Source organism: Rhinopithecus bieti, unplaced genomic scaffold (genome assembly GCF_001698545.2).
Source record: "Rhinopithecus bieti isolate Rb0 unplaced genomic scaffold, ASM169854v2 scaffold_20891, whole genome shotgun sequence".
Lineage (NCBI taxonomy): Eukaryota > Metazoa > Chordata > Mammalia > Primates > Cercopithecidae > Rhinopithecus > Rhinopithecus bieti.
This window is the reverse complement of record NW_016810137.1, coordinates 382,772-401,538: the sequence shown is the minus strand read 5'-3', so window position 1 is coordinate 401,538 and position 18,767 is coordinate 382,772. Positions and strand designations below refer to the sequence as shown.

The 18,767-nt window shown below is 43.0% G+C and overlaps 1 protein-coding gene across 4 annotated transcripts; it reads left to right on the top strand.

Moving 5' to 3' along the window:
- The first annotated feature begins 895 nt into the window (after positions 1 to 895).
- Positions 896 to 18,767, top strand: TMEM9B (TMEM9 domain family member B). 4 transcript variants are annotated; one of them, XM_017891435.1, is made up of 5 exons: positions 896 to 1,124; positions 3,789 to 3,880; positions 9,896 to 10,004; positions 12,832 to 12,966; positions 17,594 to 18,767. In XM_017891435.1, the coding sequence occupies exons 3-5, from the start codon at positions 9,921 to 9,923 to the stop codon at positions 17,747 to 17,749; spliced, it is 375 nt and encodes a 124-aa protein (XP_017746924.1). In that variant the 5' UTR covers positions 896 to 1,124; positions 3,789 to 3,880; positions 9,896 to 9,920; the 3' UTR covers positions 17,750 to 18,767. The 4 variants fall into 4 exon arrangements, with proteins under 4 accessions (XP_017746924.1, XP_017746922.1, XP_017746923.1 ...); XM_017891433.1 differs by lacking the exon at positions 896 to 1,124 and adding an exon at positions 1,154 to 1,796; XM_017891436.1 differs by lacking the exon at positions 896 to 1,124 and adding an exon at positions 1,879 to 1,997.

The window sequence follows — 18,767 nt, the reverse complement described above, 5'->3', positions numbered from 1 at the left end:
TAGCCACATTTCAAATGCTCATGTAGCTAGATAGTGGTTATACCACGGAGCTCTAAAATGCTGCCCAGACTGAGTGTGGTTGGTGTTTCTCCATTAAACAGATGAGGCCCATCAGTCTGAGGCACAACTATATATTTTCTCTAAGCCTCTATACCCCCAAGGCCTTGAAAACAAATCGGAAGAGAAGACCTATGAGGTTTCAGCTACAGCAGGCACTCCCTTTAGATGCCAAGCCTAGACAACCCTAAACTGATGCCTAATTTGCAGCTGAATCACCTTTTAGCAATCAGATTCAGTGCCCCACCAACACATTCGACCCAGGGAGTCTCCAGTTTGTCCTTCGGCCAGTAAAACACCCACTACAAAGTCTTGATAATTCATCAAAAGTGACAGCACCTTCACAGGGCAGTCTGGTGAGAGGACATCTAGCCCTGCCGCTCTGGTTCCTGTTGGGAACAGTATCAAACACCTTCTTGTGTTAGATTCACATGAATCTAAGAATCACATGGGCGAAAAATATTGAGAGCATTCTGTTAAAACATTTCCACAAATTAGGAAAAGACCATCTTTAAAAATCTGTTTAGAGGTAAAAACAGGGGTATTACATGGAGCATAATTTTAAATCCATTTTCTCATATTGAGCCAAGAACTACAGGCCCAGAGAAGGGAAGTGATTTACCCAAGGTCATTCAACAAATCCCTAGTGGCTGTGATGATCCCTGCATCCTTGCCACTATCTCCCTTGTCTCCACTAACAAAAATATTTCAATGGGAGAATGTGCGATCTCAGGTACTGCTAAAGTACTCGCTGAGAATGACAGCCTTGGGGAGACCAGTCGGCAGCCGTGAACAAGCACTGCCTTACCGGGCCGTGGCACCCCAATTCGCCACCTCTTGGAGTTCTAGGCGGAGGATACTGCTGGGGCAGTTGTGTCGCCAATTCCACATCTCCCAGAGCCTGCCCCGGCCCAGCCCAGGCCCGCCGCTGTGACCCACTTCCTAGCTGCAGGCTGGACCAACGGGAGGCACACCGGGAGCTCCACAGGGAGGCCACGCCCACGAGGGCCACTCACAGACTTAGAAAGCCGACGGGGTGCTGTGGCCAGGAAGCGTATGGGCGGAAGGTTAGTACCTAAGGTGCAGAGACCACCCTCAACCCTTTGCCTGGGAATGGGCACCCCGGAAAAGCATGGCTCGGCCAGTTCCAGCCCCGTTTCCACGCTCAGCACCCGCCCTGCCTTTGCGCACACAGCTCCGGCCCGCACGGGCCGCCGAAGGGCCCTGTGTGACACTTGGAGTTTGCTGGGGTCTTCGTGGGCGGGAGGACTTGCCAGCGCAATGGCGACTCCGTAAGCCCGGCAGCTTCTGCGCCCGGGGAAGATATCCAAGAGCTGCAAATCCCTACTGGGCCCAGGTTGCCACCCCAGAGGCCCCCTTCCCTGGGGCCTGGGGGAGGCCAGGGAGGGCACCACGGTATTCCGGCCTCCCGGCCCTTCGCACTGGGAACCGTTTCCGGGGCGGCTGCTTTTTGCATTTGACCCGGCGCGCCCGGTGACGCCTTCGCGTCCAGACGGAAGTGCGGGCGGAGGATCACCAGCCGGGTCGCGAGCCTGAGCCTGAGCCCGAGCCCGAGCCCGAACCGGGAGCCAGTCGCGGGGGCTCCGGGCTGTGGGACCGCCGGGCCCCCAGCGATGGCGACCCTGTGGGGAGGCCTTCTTCGGCTTGGCTCTTTGCTCAGCCTGTCGTGCCTGGCGCTGTCCGTGCTGCTGCTGGCGCAGCTGTCAGACGCCGCCAAGGTGAGTCCCGCCCAGCCTCGCTCCTGACGGAAGCTCCTCCCCTGCCACCGGCCTTGCGGAAACTGGGTCTGCCAACCTGCTGCTCAGCCCATTCCTGACAGCCATACCCCTAGCCTCACAGCTCCGGCAAACCCCCGTCGCCACCAGCCGCGCCCCTCCCGACTGCCCGGCGGCACTCCCGCCCTCAACCCCGACAGCCAGGTAGTCAGCGCCCCACGGCCGTCCCCAGCCCGGACAGCAGCCCCCCACCGCCTTGACATTTCCCTTCCCAGCCCCGTCTGCACGCACCTTACACTTGACAACCTTTTCACCTCCGAGAGCCTTTAACTTTCCACCCTAAACCCTTGACAGTCTACCTGCGCCCTCCGGGCCAGCCTCACAGGCCCCACATGCCCCAACCCAGAAAGATAGGAAGCCCGCATCTGACCGAAGGCTTCCCTGTCAAGGGCTGGCTCAGTTCAGCTCACCCTGAACACTTCCCTTACTGTGGTGGGAACTTGCCCCTCCTGACCTACTTCCCTCCCCATAGGACCTACGGAGCATCTCTCACCTGCTTCATATTCTCACCTAACTCCCTCCACGAGTCCCTTGGTTCCTTTCTTGCTTTCTCTCTTCCTGATAATTTAGTGGGTAAGGGAAGAACCAAACTGCAACAGAGGTGAGGTTGTGGCCTCCCTGGTTCGATTTCTTGACCTTCTAGTTCCCTCATGCCCTTCTCTGGTGCCCCAGCTCTCCAGGCCTGCCCTAGCTCCATGCATACCTGTGCTTCCTCTTTGATGAGCTAGCTCATCATTGGGGGGAAACAGAAGGAATTCACATTAGTATGATGGGAAAACAGAATGACATTGCATTTTTAAAAATAGGAGCTTTAATTTATAATATCTTTAAATGTAGGAGTGGGGAAAGGTTACAGGCAGGCAAATGTTTTAGATTCAGAGATTCTTTTTGAAACCATCTCTACCTCCTACCAGAAGCAGGGACAGCAGCACGTCTCCTGACTTTCAAAACATTGCTGGTACCCTCTGCATATCTTGCCTCATAACTTTTATGTATTGTGATCATGTATTTATTTTTCAGTCTCCTTTACTAGAGTGTGTCCTGATTATGGGCAGAAACCATGTCTTATGCTTATCTGAATCCACCTCATTGAGCACAAGATCTAACACAGAGCAAATGCTCACTAAGTGGTTGCCGAATACGTTTGTGAATTGTCAATAACTTTGCCAGACATATCACTGTATGTAGGAGGAGTGGGCAAGGTCCTCTGGGGACTGATGAGCCACTTTCTTCTCAAATAGATTTCCCTTTGCTGAGGAAGTATCTCTTTTCTCTATCCAGATACTTAGTCACCTGTTCCTCCACCTCTTGAAACTTGTTTTGTTGGTAATTGTTCTCTCTGTCAACCAGGAATTAGAAGCAAAGTTTCCTGGGAAGAGTATACTAAACTGATCTCAGAGTCAGGCTACTTCCTGTGTGTACTTCCTTTCTAGTTGTACCTGGGTGCCTCTAACATTTCATCCCTTCTGTGGGACTCTGGCCCAACCCCTTTTATCCATGTCAGTGCCCTCTACCAAAGGGTGAAAGGATGATAGGCAGAAGAATTGTGACCTTTTTTGTGAATAATTTTTAGTTTCTTTCCCATCCTTTAGTAATGAACATTCTTATTTACAGGCACAACTATCTGTGTCTTTCTAGTGGCAGGTAGATGGTAATAACATTAGCATAATTTGTCATGTGACCCATAAATATGGTTAATAAGTCTTAGATCATGTTTTAAGTATTATTTCAAATAACCACATGTAATATATAATGATTCATCAGTATTACCATAAAGGACTGTGGCTTTTAAAAACTTGTATCTGTCAGAGTTAAAGTTTTAAATGAATGATTTTAGAATACTTGGTAGAGGATGCTTGCAAAATGTATATGGTACGGTTTTAAAAAATATTGATGAACTGTCAACACACTATACTGTTTCCATTTTGGTTACAGAATTTCGAGGATGTCAGATGTAAATGTATCTGCCCTCCCTATAAAGAAAATTCTGGGCATATTTATAATAAGAACATATCTCAGAAAGATTGGTAAGTATCTGGATTACTGAATTACATGTCACATTTCTTTCTGTGATTGCCAGTGTTATCCCAGAATGCTCATCAAATGCATAGTTTTCTTTTAAGTGTTTCATTTGAAGCAAAATAGGAAATTCTATTTCTATTTGAAAAGTGAGAGTAAGGCACTAAGTGCATGATGCAGGCCTAAAGGTATACAAGCCAAAACACTAAGACCCAGGTAGGCAGAGTTTCATGGGGGCATATGAATGGGTTTGTGGCACCTAAACTACCCATAGTTCTCTTCCTGTACTCCCTTAAGTTTTGGTGAGGGACCTTTCTCCCTCTTGCTTTTCAGTGGAAGGTTAGCAAGCCTCCTTTATCTGGGTTATAATTTTTACCACTTGTAGGTTTTGATGATGTATTGCCAAGTGTGGGAAGCTATGTTTAAAAGTGTCAGAAGGCTCAAGAAGAAGTGGAAATGAGCTATGTAGTCAGAGTTTCCCATTTGGTGTAAATGAAGAAGTTACAGGTGTGCCAAGATACGGACCTGTTCAGCCCTTGGGCAGTCAGGCAGGCCTGTGATGACTGGGGGATCTTGACTGAGTAGCCACCAGCAGCCTTCTCTGCTTATCCCAGCAGACCTGATAAATAGCTTTTTCTATGTGTGCCGTGAAACAGTTGGGATGCAGTTGTGTTACAGCAGGATGAATGTGTTCCTTCCTATGGAATTGTGATGCTTTATGGTTTGTAACCACGGTAGAAGATGGATGGGATAGGAATTTAAGAAAAATAGTTCCAAATGGTAGGAGCTTTCACATGTACCTGATTTCATAGCTAAATAGCCATCAAAGAGTTAGAAAGCAAGATTAAATTCATTCAGTTAACAGTATTCCAACCTGACTTTAAAAAAGAAAAGGCAGCCATCGAGTATGGTTTGTTCCTCTGATGCCACTGTCTGTTCTTCCCTGATACGCATTTAGGTTCAGTCTCATATTTGTTAAGTGTGTTCTTGAGAACTTCTTGTGAACCTCTGTGTTCCACTGTAAGTGGTGTCATATTAACCAAGCGATTTGGCCATATACTTACAGGTTTTATATCAGGAAGTTACTTTATATGATACAAGAATGTTCAGGCCAGGCACAGTGGCTCACGCCTGTAATCCCAGCACTTTGGGAGGCTGAGGCAGGCAGATCACCTGAGGTCAGGAGTTCAAGACCAGCCTGGCCAACAGGGTGAAACCCTGTCTCTACAAAAAATACAAAAAAAATTAGCCGGGCGTGGTGGCGGGCGCCTGTAATCCCAGCCACTCCGGAGGCCGAGGCAGGAGAATTGCTTGAACCCGGGAGGCGGAGGTTGCAGTGAGCTGAGATTGCGCCACTGCACTCCAGCCTGGGTGACAGAGCGAGACTCCGGCTCCAAAAAAAAGAATGTTCAAATAAATCTTTATGTTACTTCCAAATAATTTTCCAAATTTATTCAATGCTTACAGTTTATTATCAGTTAAGAAATGCGATGCCTGTCTTTTGTGTAGCAAATGAACTCACTATTCAAGTGTTTAGCACTAATCTTTTCACTAATTTCTTGTTATTTCAGACTCAGACATGTCATTCATCCCTGGTTATTAGTAAAAATAGCTTTGAAAACAGTTGAGGCAGGACATGGTGGCTCACACCTGTAATCCCAGCACTTTGGGAGGCCAAGGCAGGTGGATCACTTGAGGCCAGGAGTTCGAGAACAGCCTGGCCAATATGGCGAAACCCTGACTCTACTAAAAATATAAAAATTAGCTGGGCATGGTGGCACACACCTGTAATTCCAGCTACTCAGAAGGCTGAGGCAGAGAATCGCTTGAGCCGCAGAGGCAGAGGTTGCAGTTAGCTGAGATTGTGCCACTGCCCTCTAACCTNAGTTGAGGCAGGACATGGTGGCTCACACCTGTAATCCCAGCACTTTGGGAGGCCAAGGCAGGTGGATCACTTGAGGCCAGGAGTTCGAGAACAGCCTGGCCAATATGGCGAAACCCTGACTCTACTAAAATATAAAATTAGCTGGGCATGGTGGCACACACCTGTAATCCCAGCTACTCAGGAGGCTGAGGCAGGAGAATCACTTGCACCTAGGAGGCAGAGGTTGCAGTGAGCCAAGATCGCACCATTGCACTTCAGCCTGGGCAACAGAGCAAGACTCTGTCTCAGGAAAAAAAAAAAAAGTGACACAAAAAAAAAAAAAAAAAAAAAAAAAAACAAAGAAAAGAAACAGTTGAGAATAAGGCTTGCTTGAGGTTTTCTTCCCTCTCTCCCTTGTTTCTTTCCTGCAGCTTAGCATTTTTCTGGGGATAGGTTCCCAACTGGCACTGAAAATTTTTAACTGACTTTACAAGGGCAGGCAAGTTATGATTCACCAGATTTATGGCTTTATGAGGCCTCCGGTATCTGTGAGGGCCTCGATATAGTTTACCTTTTGTTTTCTAGGCCTTTCATTTTGTCCAGTTTTTATCTTTAAGTCTTCATTGACTTATGCTGGCTGACTTAAAACTTAAGAGTAGTTGGAGTGCTCTGGTGTGTGTTTGGGGTGATTTAAAGCTAATGATGTGTTCCTTTTGGCACTAGGGGGAGGTGTTGCCTAGTTAAGTGATTAAGCTCTGACTAGGTCTAGCTGTTTGTAACGACTGGTCAGCCAAAATCAACCTTCCTGCTTCCTCTCCAGCTGGGCACAACTTTTGCACAGCACTCAATATCTTTTTGTTATTAAAATGTATGTGTCCTTCAGAAGAAATCCTCAATACTTACTTATCATTTAAAATTCTCAAGTCATTCTTAGGTATTGTTGCCAAGGCTTCTGAAGCTGAAGTAGGAAACTAAATAGGAGATAATTTCATTTTCCTGAGGTTCAGAGATAAAGAACTGACCTAGGAAGCAGGAGTCCTGGATTCTGGTCCTTTCTCTTTTTTTTTATTGCTAGAGTGCAGTGGCACGATCATAGCTCATTGCAGCCTTGATCTCTTAGGCTCCAGTGACCCTCCAGCCTCAGCCTCCTGTGTAGCTGGGACTACTACTGTCACCCAGGTTAGAGAGCAGTGGCACAATCTCAGCTAACTGCAATCAACCTGGCTAATTTTTATTTTTGTCGAGACTGGGTCTCACTGTGTTGCCCAGGCTGGTCTCAAGTTGGCCTCAAGTGATCCTCACATCATGGCCTCCTAAAACTCTGGGATTATAGGGATGAGCCACCATGCGTGGCCTGATCCTTTTTCAAATACGATTTTACTCTGTGACCTTCTCTAAGTGTGATGCTAGATGAGCTCTCTGATCCTCAGATAGATAACCCCTCTTATGGGATATAGTTCCCTCTGCCCATTTTGTGCCTGCATCCAATTGGGTACATGCCTGGTCTTCTGTATATTTGGAACAGATATCACACACTTTCATGGTGAAAGTTGTGGGGCCTTACCCGTATTTGAAATACCATCAGTGGAAATTTAATTTTTCATTTAATTTTTCATTACTACCTAATTACCTGTTAAGAATAACTTGGGCCGGGCACGGTAGCTCATGCCTGTAATGCCAGCACTTTGGGGGGCCGAGGCAGGCGGATCACCTGAGGTTGGTTGGGAGTTTGAGACCAGCCTGACCAACATGGAGAAACCCCATCTCTACTAAAAATACAAAATTAGCCAGGTGTGGTGCACATGACTGTAATCCCAGCTACTTGGGAGGCTGAGGCAGGAGAATCACTTGAACCTGGGAGGCAGAGGTTGCAATGAGCCGAGATTGTACCATTGCACTCCAGCCTGGGCAACAAGAGTGAAACTCTGTCTCAAAAAAACAAAAAACAAAACAAAAAAAACCCAACCTAACAACTTCTATCATATACCATTTTTGGTTATTTTTTCTAATGCCACAGTTCAGAGGGAACACAACATGAAAAGATCAATTTCTAGAAATTAATTTCTTTTTTGTTTTTTTTGAGATAGCGTCTCACTCTGTCGCCCAGACTGGAGTACAATGGCGCGATCTCCACTCACTGCAACCTCTGCCTCCCGGGTTCAAGCGATCCTCCTGCCTCAGCCTCCTGAGTAGCTGGGATTATAGGCATGCGCCACCACACCCGGCTAATTTTTTTTATTCTTAGTAGAGATGGGGTTTCACCCTGTTGGTCAGGCAGGTCTTGAACTCCTGACCTCATGATCCACCCGCCTTGGCCTCCCAAAGTACTGCTGAGATTATAGGCATGAGCCACCACACCCGACTCCAGGCTGGAGTGCAATGGCATGATCTTGGCTGACCGTAACTTCCACCTCCCAGGTTCAAGCGATTCTCAACTCTCAGCCTCCTGAGTAGCTGGGATTACAGGCATGCACCACCATGCCTGGCTAATTTTTTTGTATTTTTAGTAGAGACAGGGATTCTCCATGTTGGTCAGGCTGGTCTTGAACTCCTGACCTCAAGTGATCTTCCCGCCTTAGCCTCCCAAAGTGCTGGGATTACAGGCATGAGCCACTGCACCTGGCTGAAATTAATTTTTAATTGACACAATAACTACATATTTATGGGATACATAGTGATGTTTCAATTCATATAAGATATAGTGATTTGATCAGAATATTTAGCATCTCAGACATTTATCATTTCTTTGTGTTGAAAATATTCAACATCCTCCTTCTAGCTATTTGAAACTGTAATATAATTGTTAACTACAGTCATCCTACAGTGATACAGAACACTAGAACTTATTCCTCCCACCAAGCTGTAACTTTGTTTCCAAAAAGTACATTTTGGTAGAGAAAGAGAAGGAATCACCCTAGAGTACTGGGCGTCCCCAAGAGAATGGGTAAGATGAGAGGATGGTGTAGTAGAGTGCTTGAGGCAGCCAGGAATGCCTAACGAAGAGATGCCAAAAGGAAAGAAAATTGTCCAACAGCTGGCAGGAGGACAGGAAAGCTCTCCCTATTTTGCTGAAGGTGATCAGAGTCATAGACTCTTAATAGTTGAGGAGAATAATAATTTAGTTACTGCTTAGAATTGACAGATTTCTAGGAAAAATCTGATAGCACTGTGTTTACATAAACTATAAATAATTAGCCTTGAAAATGGGGTTGGGGAAATAAGTAGCATTCAACAAAACATTCATCCTTTTGTTAGTTTTATTTAGTTCTTTGGAATAACTAGTTTTGTTTTCAAATATTTTTGTTATTCTATTTCTCCTTGCTTTTTCAGATTTGCTCATTAAGAAAAGTGATTGTTTCCTCCTGTGTGTGGCTTTGAGGGTTCAATTTTGAGAGTTTCAGAATTTACCACTCTGTTAAACGTGATTAGTCATTCATATACCCCACTGGCAGTTAAGAATGATGTTGATTGGGAATGGTGGCTCACACCTGTAATCCCAGCACTTTAGGAGGCCAAGATAGGAGGATCACTTGAGGCCAGGTATTCAAGACAAGGTTAGGGCAACAAACCAAAACCTGATCTCTACAACAAATTTAAAAATTAGCGAGGCGTGGTGGCATGCTCCTGTAATTATAGCTGCTCTGGAGGTTGAGGCAGGATGATCACTTGAGCCCAGGAGTCTGAGTGAGTTCTGATGGTGCCATTCCACTACAGCCCAAATGACAGAGCAAGACCTTGTCTCTTAAAAAACAACAAAAAAGAATGATGTTAATTAACAAAAGAGATAATCTTAACATTTGAACAGTGCCCACATCACTTTAAACCATTTAAAATAATTTTGCTTAGTAACTAAACAAGTCTAAAGATGACTTGATTTGTTATACTTAACAAATCTCTCATTTGGGATTTTTTGGGTGCCTTTTTGCAACTTTGAAAATAGACACTACTATATATGTGTCTTTGTGGCTTCTTAAATGGTTAGAACTTACCAAAATGCTAATATTGAGAGCAGAAATTATTTTACTTTATCTTATTATTTGTTTTTTATGCTCTTTCATTGGGTAAGTTTAGTGATTATTCTGGATTTCAGGAAAGTTTTGGTCAGAGTGAGCAGAAGAGCTAGCTGGGCTTAAGCGGCATTTTATCTTTGTTTTCTCAGTGATTGCCTTCATGTTGTGGAGCCTATGCCTGTGCGGGGGCCTGATGTAGAAGCATACTGTCTACGCTGTGAATGCAAATACGAAGAAAGAAGCTCTGTCACAATCAAGGTAAAATATATATCTCTATATATACCTGTCTGTCTGTCTACCTCTTTTCTGTTTCTGCATGGTTTCTAGACAAGACAGAAAAATTTGGACCCCCACCCCAAAAGGAATAATGGGCCTGTTCTGCCTGCCTCACTGAGATGGTTTGTGGATTAGTTAGGATATGTTAGATATGTGAAATGGCACAAAAATGTCCTATGTGTAATTAGCATATTCCAGAAAGATATCCCAGCTTCTGTGTAGGCCATGTGTGCCAGAGGCTGAGAGAGCAGCATTTATAAACCCTCCTCTCCTTGCATTTCCAGCCCTTTGAAAAAATTAAATATAGTAATTATTCTAGAACTATTACTTATGGATTTTAAGATTTCCCCTCTTCATTTCCTGTAGGACAGGGGTCCCCAGCCCCCAGGCCACAGCCCAGTCTGCGGTCTGTTAGGAACTGGGCCACTCAGCAGGAGGTGAGCAGTGGGCAAGTGAGCGAAGCTTCATTTTATTTACAGCCACTCCCCATCACTCACATTACCGCCTGAGCTCCACCTCCTGTCAGATCAGCAGCATTAGATTCTCATAGGAGCATGAACTCTATTGTGAACAGCACATGTGAGGGATCTAGACTGCGTGCTCTTTATAAGAATGAGAATCTAATGCCTGATGATCTGTCACTGTCTCCCATCACCCCCAGATGGGACTGTCTAGTTGCAGGAAAACAAGCTCAGGGCTCCCACTGGTTCTATATTATGGTGAACTGTATAATTATTTCATTATATATTATAATGTAATAATAATAGAAATAAAGTGCACAGTAAAAGTAATGTGCTGGAATCATCCCCAGACTATCCCCTACCACCCTGGTCCATGGAAAAATTGTCTTCCATGAAACTGGTCCCTGGTGCCAAAAAGGTTGTGGACTGTTGCTGTAGTAAATGGGATGCAGATAACTCTCATCGCTGTTTGTATCTCTAATGATTTCAGTTACTTTATTATAGTGGCTAATGGTTTTTCTTCCACTTTTTTTTTTTTTTGAGATGGAGTCTCGCTCTGTTGCCCAGGCTTGAGTGCAGTGGCACGATCTCAGCTCACTGCAACCTCCGCCTCCTGGGTCCAAGCAATTCTCCTGCCTCAGCCTCCTGAGTAGCTGGGATTACAGGTGTGCACCACCACGCCCGGCTAGTTTTTGTATTTTTAGTAGCGACAGGATTTCATCTTATTGGTCAGGCTGGTCTCGAACTCCTGACCTCGTGGGTCCACCCACCTTGGCCTCCCAAAGTGTTGGGATTACAGGCGTGAGCCACCACGCCTGGCCCAAATTTTTTTTACATGGCACTTCCCATTCCTTTTCCCCCAAAAAGGCCCTGTGGGGAATCTGGGGTGGTTAGTTATAATAGTCACAGAGATTTCTGCAGTGATTGACCCTGTGGAAGAGCTCTTGCTCCAGCAGGTGCTGAACTTTAGAGAAATCCTCACTGTACAGTTGTTTAACAGATTTGTAAAAAATATGCAACTTATGTACCCTAACGGTCACTCACTATAAGTATACAATTCTATACATTTTAGTAGATTTAAAACATTTTAAAATCCAGTTTCAGGCCAGGCATGGTGGCTCACACCTATAATCGCAGCACTTTGGAAGCCCGAGGCAGGGGGATCACTTGAGGTCAGGAGTTCGAGAGGAGTCTGGCCAACATGGTGAACTGCATCTCTACTAAAAATATAAAAATCAGCTGGGTGTGGTGGCGCACACCTGTAGTCTCAGCTACTTGAGAGGCTAAGGCATGAGAATCACTTGATCATGGAGGCAGAGGTTGCAGTGAGCTGAGATCGCACCACTGCACTCCAGTGAGACTCTGTCTCAAAAAAATAAATAAATAAAATCCAGTTTCAGAACATTCCCACTACCCCAAAAAGATCCCTCATGCCCATTTACAGTTAATCCCCACTTCCAGCCCCAGTCCATCACTACTCTACTTTCTGTCTCTACATACATGGATATTTCATGTATATGGAATCATACGATGTATGGTCTTCTGTGACTGGCTTCTTTCATTTAGCACAATGTTTTTGATGTTTATGCAAGTTGTAGCATGTATCAGTACTTCGTTTCTTTTTATTGCTGAATAGTATTTCACTATATGAATTTGCATTTATCAGTTGATGGACATTTGGATTATGTCTGGGTTTTTACTATTATAATACTGTCATGAATATCTGCACATGTCTTTGTATGAATATATATGTTTTTCATTCTCCTGGGTTAATTCCTTAGAATGGTAAAATTATGTTTAACTTTTTAAGAGACTGTCAGATTGTTTCCCAAAGTGGTTGTACCATTTTACATTCCCACCACAGCATATGAGGGCTGTTTCTCCATATCCTTGCCAACACTTGGTATTGTCTATTTATTTTATTGTAGTCCTTCTAGTGGGTGTGTCACACTGTGCTTTATCTCAGTACATGAATTAAGGTCACAAGAAAACATCACCAGCCTGGAAAATACTTTTGTATATCTAAATTGAGCTAAAGAGTAGCTGAATCTAGGACATGATGTTCAGCTGGGAGAAAAGACAAACTGCTGTGCTCGCAGTGGGGACAAGTGATTAGCAGTAGGTGAAGTTGGAGTCTTGAAGACTTGCAAAAAGATCCCAAAGATCTTTCCTCTTTTTTCTTAAATAATATTTTGAGGAAGAGTTGAGTTTATTTCTTATATTGCTATCTGGTTTGTATAGAAATTCTATAGGCTTAGCAGATATGTCGGTCAGTTTTACTATTATCATACAAAGTTCTGATTTATGGGCTTGAACAAAGATGTAACTTAATTTTCAATTTCCTTTAGGTTACCATTATAATATATCTCTCCATTTTGGGCCTTCTACTTCTGTACATGGTATATCTTACTCTGGTTGAGCCCATACTGAAGAGGCGCCTCTTTGGACACTCACAGTTGATACAGAGTGATGATGATATTGGGGTAAGTTCCCAGCCTGCCCTAGTGCTCATGGCCAGTCCCTGTCATCATTTGATGTGAAGTGCAAGTGAAAAACAGTCACATATAGATGTTCATGTGCTGAAGCAGATCCTCAACTAGAGAAGCTAAAAACAGCTCTGATTTCAGTATATATCTCGTTATGAAGAAATTACTTGATGAAGCCATAAATGTGGTGATTTAAACTGATGATCTTTGGTGAGTGTGCTATACAGGGCTTTGCTTCCAGTACCAAAGGCACAATTTTATTGCCATTCCCTGTTTACATTGAGAAAAGTATCAGGGATGGTTTTCTCTCCAAGCCCTCCTGCCTAAAACTCCTTTCCTGTCAATATCACCAAATATTTCAGAAGGCAGAGAGGTTTTTGTCAAGGGAAGTGTGAAGATCATGATGTTCTTTTCTTAATGAAGTACAACTTGATAACCTGCGATGTTTTATACTTCCTTTTTTTCTACTGCTTAAAAAAAAAAAATCTGTGGGCCAGGTGTGGGGGCATACACCTGTAATCCCAGCACTTTGGGAGGCCAAGGTGGGAGGATCACTTGAGCCCAGGAGTTCAAGACCACCCCGGGCAACATGGTGAGACCCCCATCTCCACAAAAAATAAAAACATTAGCTGGGTGTGGTGGTGCATGCCTGTGGTCCCAGCCATTCAGGAGGCTGAAACAGAAGTGTCACTTGACCCCAGGAGTTCGAGGCTGCAGAACTGTGATCACACCTGAGCAACACAGCAAGAAACCTGTCTAAAAAAAAAAAGAAAAAAAAAACTGAGCTCTTTAGAGAAAAATAAAACCATGACTACCATCATTCCAGATTCTCTTCCTATCTTTAAATCTCACACACACACACACGTGTGTGTGTACATTATATATGTTTATATATATATAGTATATGTGTGTGTGTGTATAAATATATATAGTTGACATAATCTGTATAAATTGCTTTATGGTCTCCTTTTTGTTTTAATATTCGTTTATTCAAAAATGTCCAGAAATTGACATAGTCCACAAACTTGTTCAGTACAGCCTAGAGAATTTTTTTTTTTTTTTTTTTGAGATGGAGTCTCACTCTGTTGCCCATGCTGGAGTGCAGTGGCATGACTTTGGCTCACTACAACCTCTGCCTCCCAAGTTCAAGCGATTCTCCTGCCTCAGCCTCCCAAGTAGCTGGCATGCACCACCACGCCTGGCTAATTTTTTTTGTATTTTTGGTAGAGATGGGGTTTCACCATTTTGGCCAGGCTGCTCTTAAACTCCTGACCTCAAGTGATCAGCCCGCCTCGGCCTCCCAAAGTGCTGGGATTGCAGGCATGAGCTGCTGCACTTGGCCGGATATTTTTGTTTTATCATTATCCTGTATGAGATTGTTTCTGAATTTTCCATTCTTTCATTATTATATATAATTTTTTTTAGAAATTACTTTTCTTGTGGATTATTATATTGGACTATGTTCCTTAAAATGGGTAAAATTCAGAATTTTAAGGTTCAAGTCAAAAGCCAAACCCAGAGTGAGCCCTTGCCAACCAGTCAAAAGTCCTTTTACCCTGGAACGGCTTGTGGATCTATAGGCATAGACGTTGAAAGTCTTAAACTACATCCTTCCTTTACAGCATTAAATATCTGTTCCTGATTTCAGAAATAGATAATATAATAACACAAAACATAAGAGAAATGGATGTAGAGATGAAAACATGTAGGGCAGGCATTTAATTGGTGGGGTCACATGGTCAGTAATTGTTTTGTCCACCAGTGATTGATTCTGCTTGTGTATTGACTATTTGAGAACATTGTCTCTGAGAGGCCTGGCTGACTCTTCGATTTTTTTTTTTTTTTTTTTTTGAGACGGAGTCTCGCTCTGTCGGTTGGGCTGGAGTGCAGTGGCCGGATCTCAGCTCACTGCAAGCTCCGCCTCCCGGGTTTTACGCCATTCTCCTGCCTCAGCCTCCCAAGTAGCTGGGACTACAGGCGCCCGCCACCTCTCCCGGCTAGTTTTTTGTATTTTTTAGTAGAGATGGGGTTTCACCATGTTAGCCAGGATGGTCTTGATCTCCTGACCTCGTGATCCGCCCGTCTCGGCCTCCCAAAGTGCTGGGATTACAGGCTTGAGCCACCGCGCCCGGCCTCTTGGATGTCTTTTAAACTGATTCTAGGCAGAGAGAGGTTTTCTGACCAGAGCTGTGAATTAATGGTAACTCTACAAAAATAAGTGAATTTTAATGTTTAAAACTGTTGCTTATCCAAGGTGTGAGTTCTGCACTATTTATATACTTTAAAAATGTTTTTGTTAAATTATCAGTTTTCATTTCTTCTGTTTTTGTTCAGTGTAGAGCATTATAACGCAAATAAAAGTGAGTACAAATAGTTAAGCTCACAGCAAGTAGTCACAATATTTACTATATCACATATCCATGACACATCATCGTTATTACCAAAGCATTACACTAAAACATGTTTTGTATGTATTGTAATTTTATCAGGTGTGAAAAAGAACAAACATAAAAGGGTAGATCTCTATTTGCATTCCCCCCGCATCCATGACCATGAGCAGCTAGTTCAGTCTCGTTCTGATAGGTAGAAAGCAGACCCAAAGGATTAGCTGGTTTGTTTAGTCTTTTGAACTTGTTCCTTAAGAAGATTTTTTCTCCCCTACCTTGAAGAATAGGTAACAGCACTAGGAAACTGAAAGGTCCTCTGCTGATCAAGTACATCCTTCTTCCCAGTAGTGCTTATGTCAAAACAAACCAGTGGTGATAATATTTTCCTCCTCTGGTCCTTGACTCAGGGGATGATATTTTATATACAAATTCACTGAATCACCATATTCTTATAGTGTCATTTTAATCTACCTGAGCAAAATCTGTTTTGAGACAATATAACACCAAGTCAGGGTTAGGCAGGCTAAGTTTTAGTCTTTGTGCTAATTTGTTAAATGACCTTGGGTCAATTTATTTCCCTAAGGGGAAATCAAATAATTCTATAACTTTAGACTGCCTCCTTTTTTTTTTCTTACATTTTAAAACATTTTAAGCCTCATGGAATTGCCTTTATTATTTTCATTTGTAAGGTTAAAAGTTTAAAAATAGGTATAGGTCCCAGCTACTTGGGAGGCTGAGGCAGGAGGATCACTGAAGGCCAGGAATTCAAGGCTGCAGTGAGCCGTGATCACACCTGTGAATAGCCACTGCATTCCAGCCTGGGCAACAAGGCTAGACCCCATTAAAAAAAAAAAAAATTAAGTTCATGACCAGTCTGGGCAATATAGTGAGACCCCATCTCTTAAAAAAAAAAAAAATCCACTCTTTAAGAAAATTGAGTTTTAGGGTTTGCTAAATAAAGTGAAAAGTTGAAGGAATTTTGGCAAAGAAGAGAAGGAAAGATTCTTTATAAAATCTCTTTGATGTCTCTCAAATGTAGACATTGTATAAATGCCTTGCTATAAAAACAAGACCAGGTGTTCTAACTCCTATAATTATAGTTGTATATATAGTTATGTGGTTATGTATATAGCTTTCCATATACATGCTGACTCCTGCCCTGGATATATAATAGAGCTTTTTCAAACATGCACCAGCAAAATAATGTTTCTCTCCTAGAGGCAAAGTTTAGTATAAGGGGTACAACTTGTGACTTGGATCTTCTGTTAGAACATTTAGAAGCTTTGCTAACATGGGGTTCAAGAAAAAGAGATCAAGGAAAAGGCAAATAAAAGCAATAAATTGCTATTGAAAGCTTTTTGTCATTTAGACAGCTGTATTTATATCTCATTCATAGATAGATTAGCATGATGGTTTCCTGTGTAATGACTACAAACATTCAGCTGTACTGGTTTACTTTGACCAGGATAGGTTGGTTTTCTACACAGATACCTGGGCAACCCTTCAATCGCCTCTTTCCTAAGGTGGCAACTTACATGGAAGCCACTGGGTGCTTAACAATGGAAGATTCAATCTTTGTTGAATAGAGAGGGTGATTGTAGCACTTGAGCTGCGTCTCTTTTCATTACAGATTGGGGAAGTGGGGAAATGCAGCTTTTGGAAGCTAGTCCATTTAGTGTATGTGTTGAGGGTACAGGGAGAGATTAAAAACAACCGAAGATAAGACTCTGTCGCTCACCCTCCCACAGTGAATGTGGCCCCAAGCTGGCAAGAAAACCATTCTAATGGAGACACAAAATTAAAAGACAGATCTTTCCTCTGCCACAGATTAGCTATATAGTATCAAATAAAGCAAGGAAAGACCCTACTTTCCGTATCTATAACATGGAGAGATGTTAACATGAAAATAGATTTTCTTTTCCCTAGGAAGCCTTCTCTTTAACACAGATGACCACTGTCTTTTGCTTGGTCTCCACTTCTTTAAGGGAAATATCTTTGGAAATGGCGATCCATGGGAACGTTTCACAAATACTCCCTCATCTCTTATGTTTCTTGAACCACCTAGGTCTGTACTTGAGTTCTTACTCTATCTGGTAGTTGAGTGCTTAGCCAAATAGATGCTCTGTTGTTTGAAAAGTCCACCTACCCCTATCTCTGTGGTGGGCTGGTGACTGTTTTCTGTCTGTGTTTTACACTGACTGTGCCATCTCTAATGTTCTCAATTCCTGGACTTTTAGGATCACCAGCCTTTTGCAAATGCACACGATGTGCTAGCCCGCTCCCGCAGTCGAGCCAACGTGTTGAACAAGGTAGAATATGCCCAGCAGCGCTGGAAGCTTCAAGTCCAAGAGCAGCGAAAGTCTGTCTTTGACCGACATGTTGTCCTCAGCTAATTGGGAATTGAATTCAAGGTGACTAGAAAGAAACAGGCAGACAACTGGAAATAATTGACTGGGTTTTGCTGGGTTTCGTTTTAATACCCTGTTGATTTCACCAGCTGTTGCTGGAAGATTCAAAACTGGAAGCAAAACATGCTTGATTTTCTTTTCTTGTTAATGTAATAATGGAGACATTTTAAAAGCACATAGCTCAAAGTCAGCCAATAAATCTTTTCCTATTTGTGACTTTTACTAATAAAAACAAATCTGCCTGTAAATTATCTTGAAGTCCTTTACCTGGAACAAGCACTCTCTTTTTCACCACATAGTTTTAACTTGATTTTCAAGATAATTTTCAGGGTTTTTGTTGTTTGTTTGTTTGTTTGTTTGTTTTGGTGGGAGAGGGGAGGGATGCCTGGGAAGTGGTTAAAACTTTTTTCAAGTCACTTTACTAAACAAACTTTTGTAAATAGACCTTACCTTCTATTTTCGAGTTTCATTTATATTTTGCAGTGTAGCCAGCCTCATCAAAGAGCTGACTTACCCATTTGACTTTTGCACTGACTGTATTATCTGGGTATCTGCACTTCATGGTAAACTGGATCTGAAATGCCTGGTGGCTTTTCACAAAAAGCAGATTTTCTTCATGTACTGTGATGTCTGATGCAATGCATCCTAGAACAAACTGGCCATTTGCTAGTTTACTGTAAAGACTAGACATAGTCTTGGTGTGTGTGGTCTTACTTACCATCTTCTAGTACCTTTAAGGACAAATCCTAAGGACTTGGACACTTGCAATAAAGAAATTTTATTTTAAACCCAAGCCTCCCTGGATTGATAATATATACACATTTGTCAGCATTTCCGGTCGTGTTGAGAGGCAGCTGTTTGAGCTCCAATGTGTGCAGCTTTGAACTAGGGCTGGGGTTGTGGGTGCCTCTTCTGAAAGGTATAACCATTATTGGATAACTTTCTTTTTTCTTCCTATGTCCTCTTTGGAATGTAACAATAAAAATAATTTTTGAAACATCCA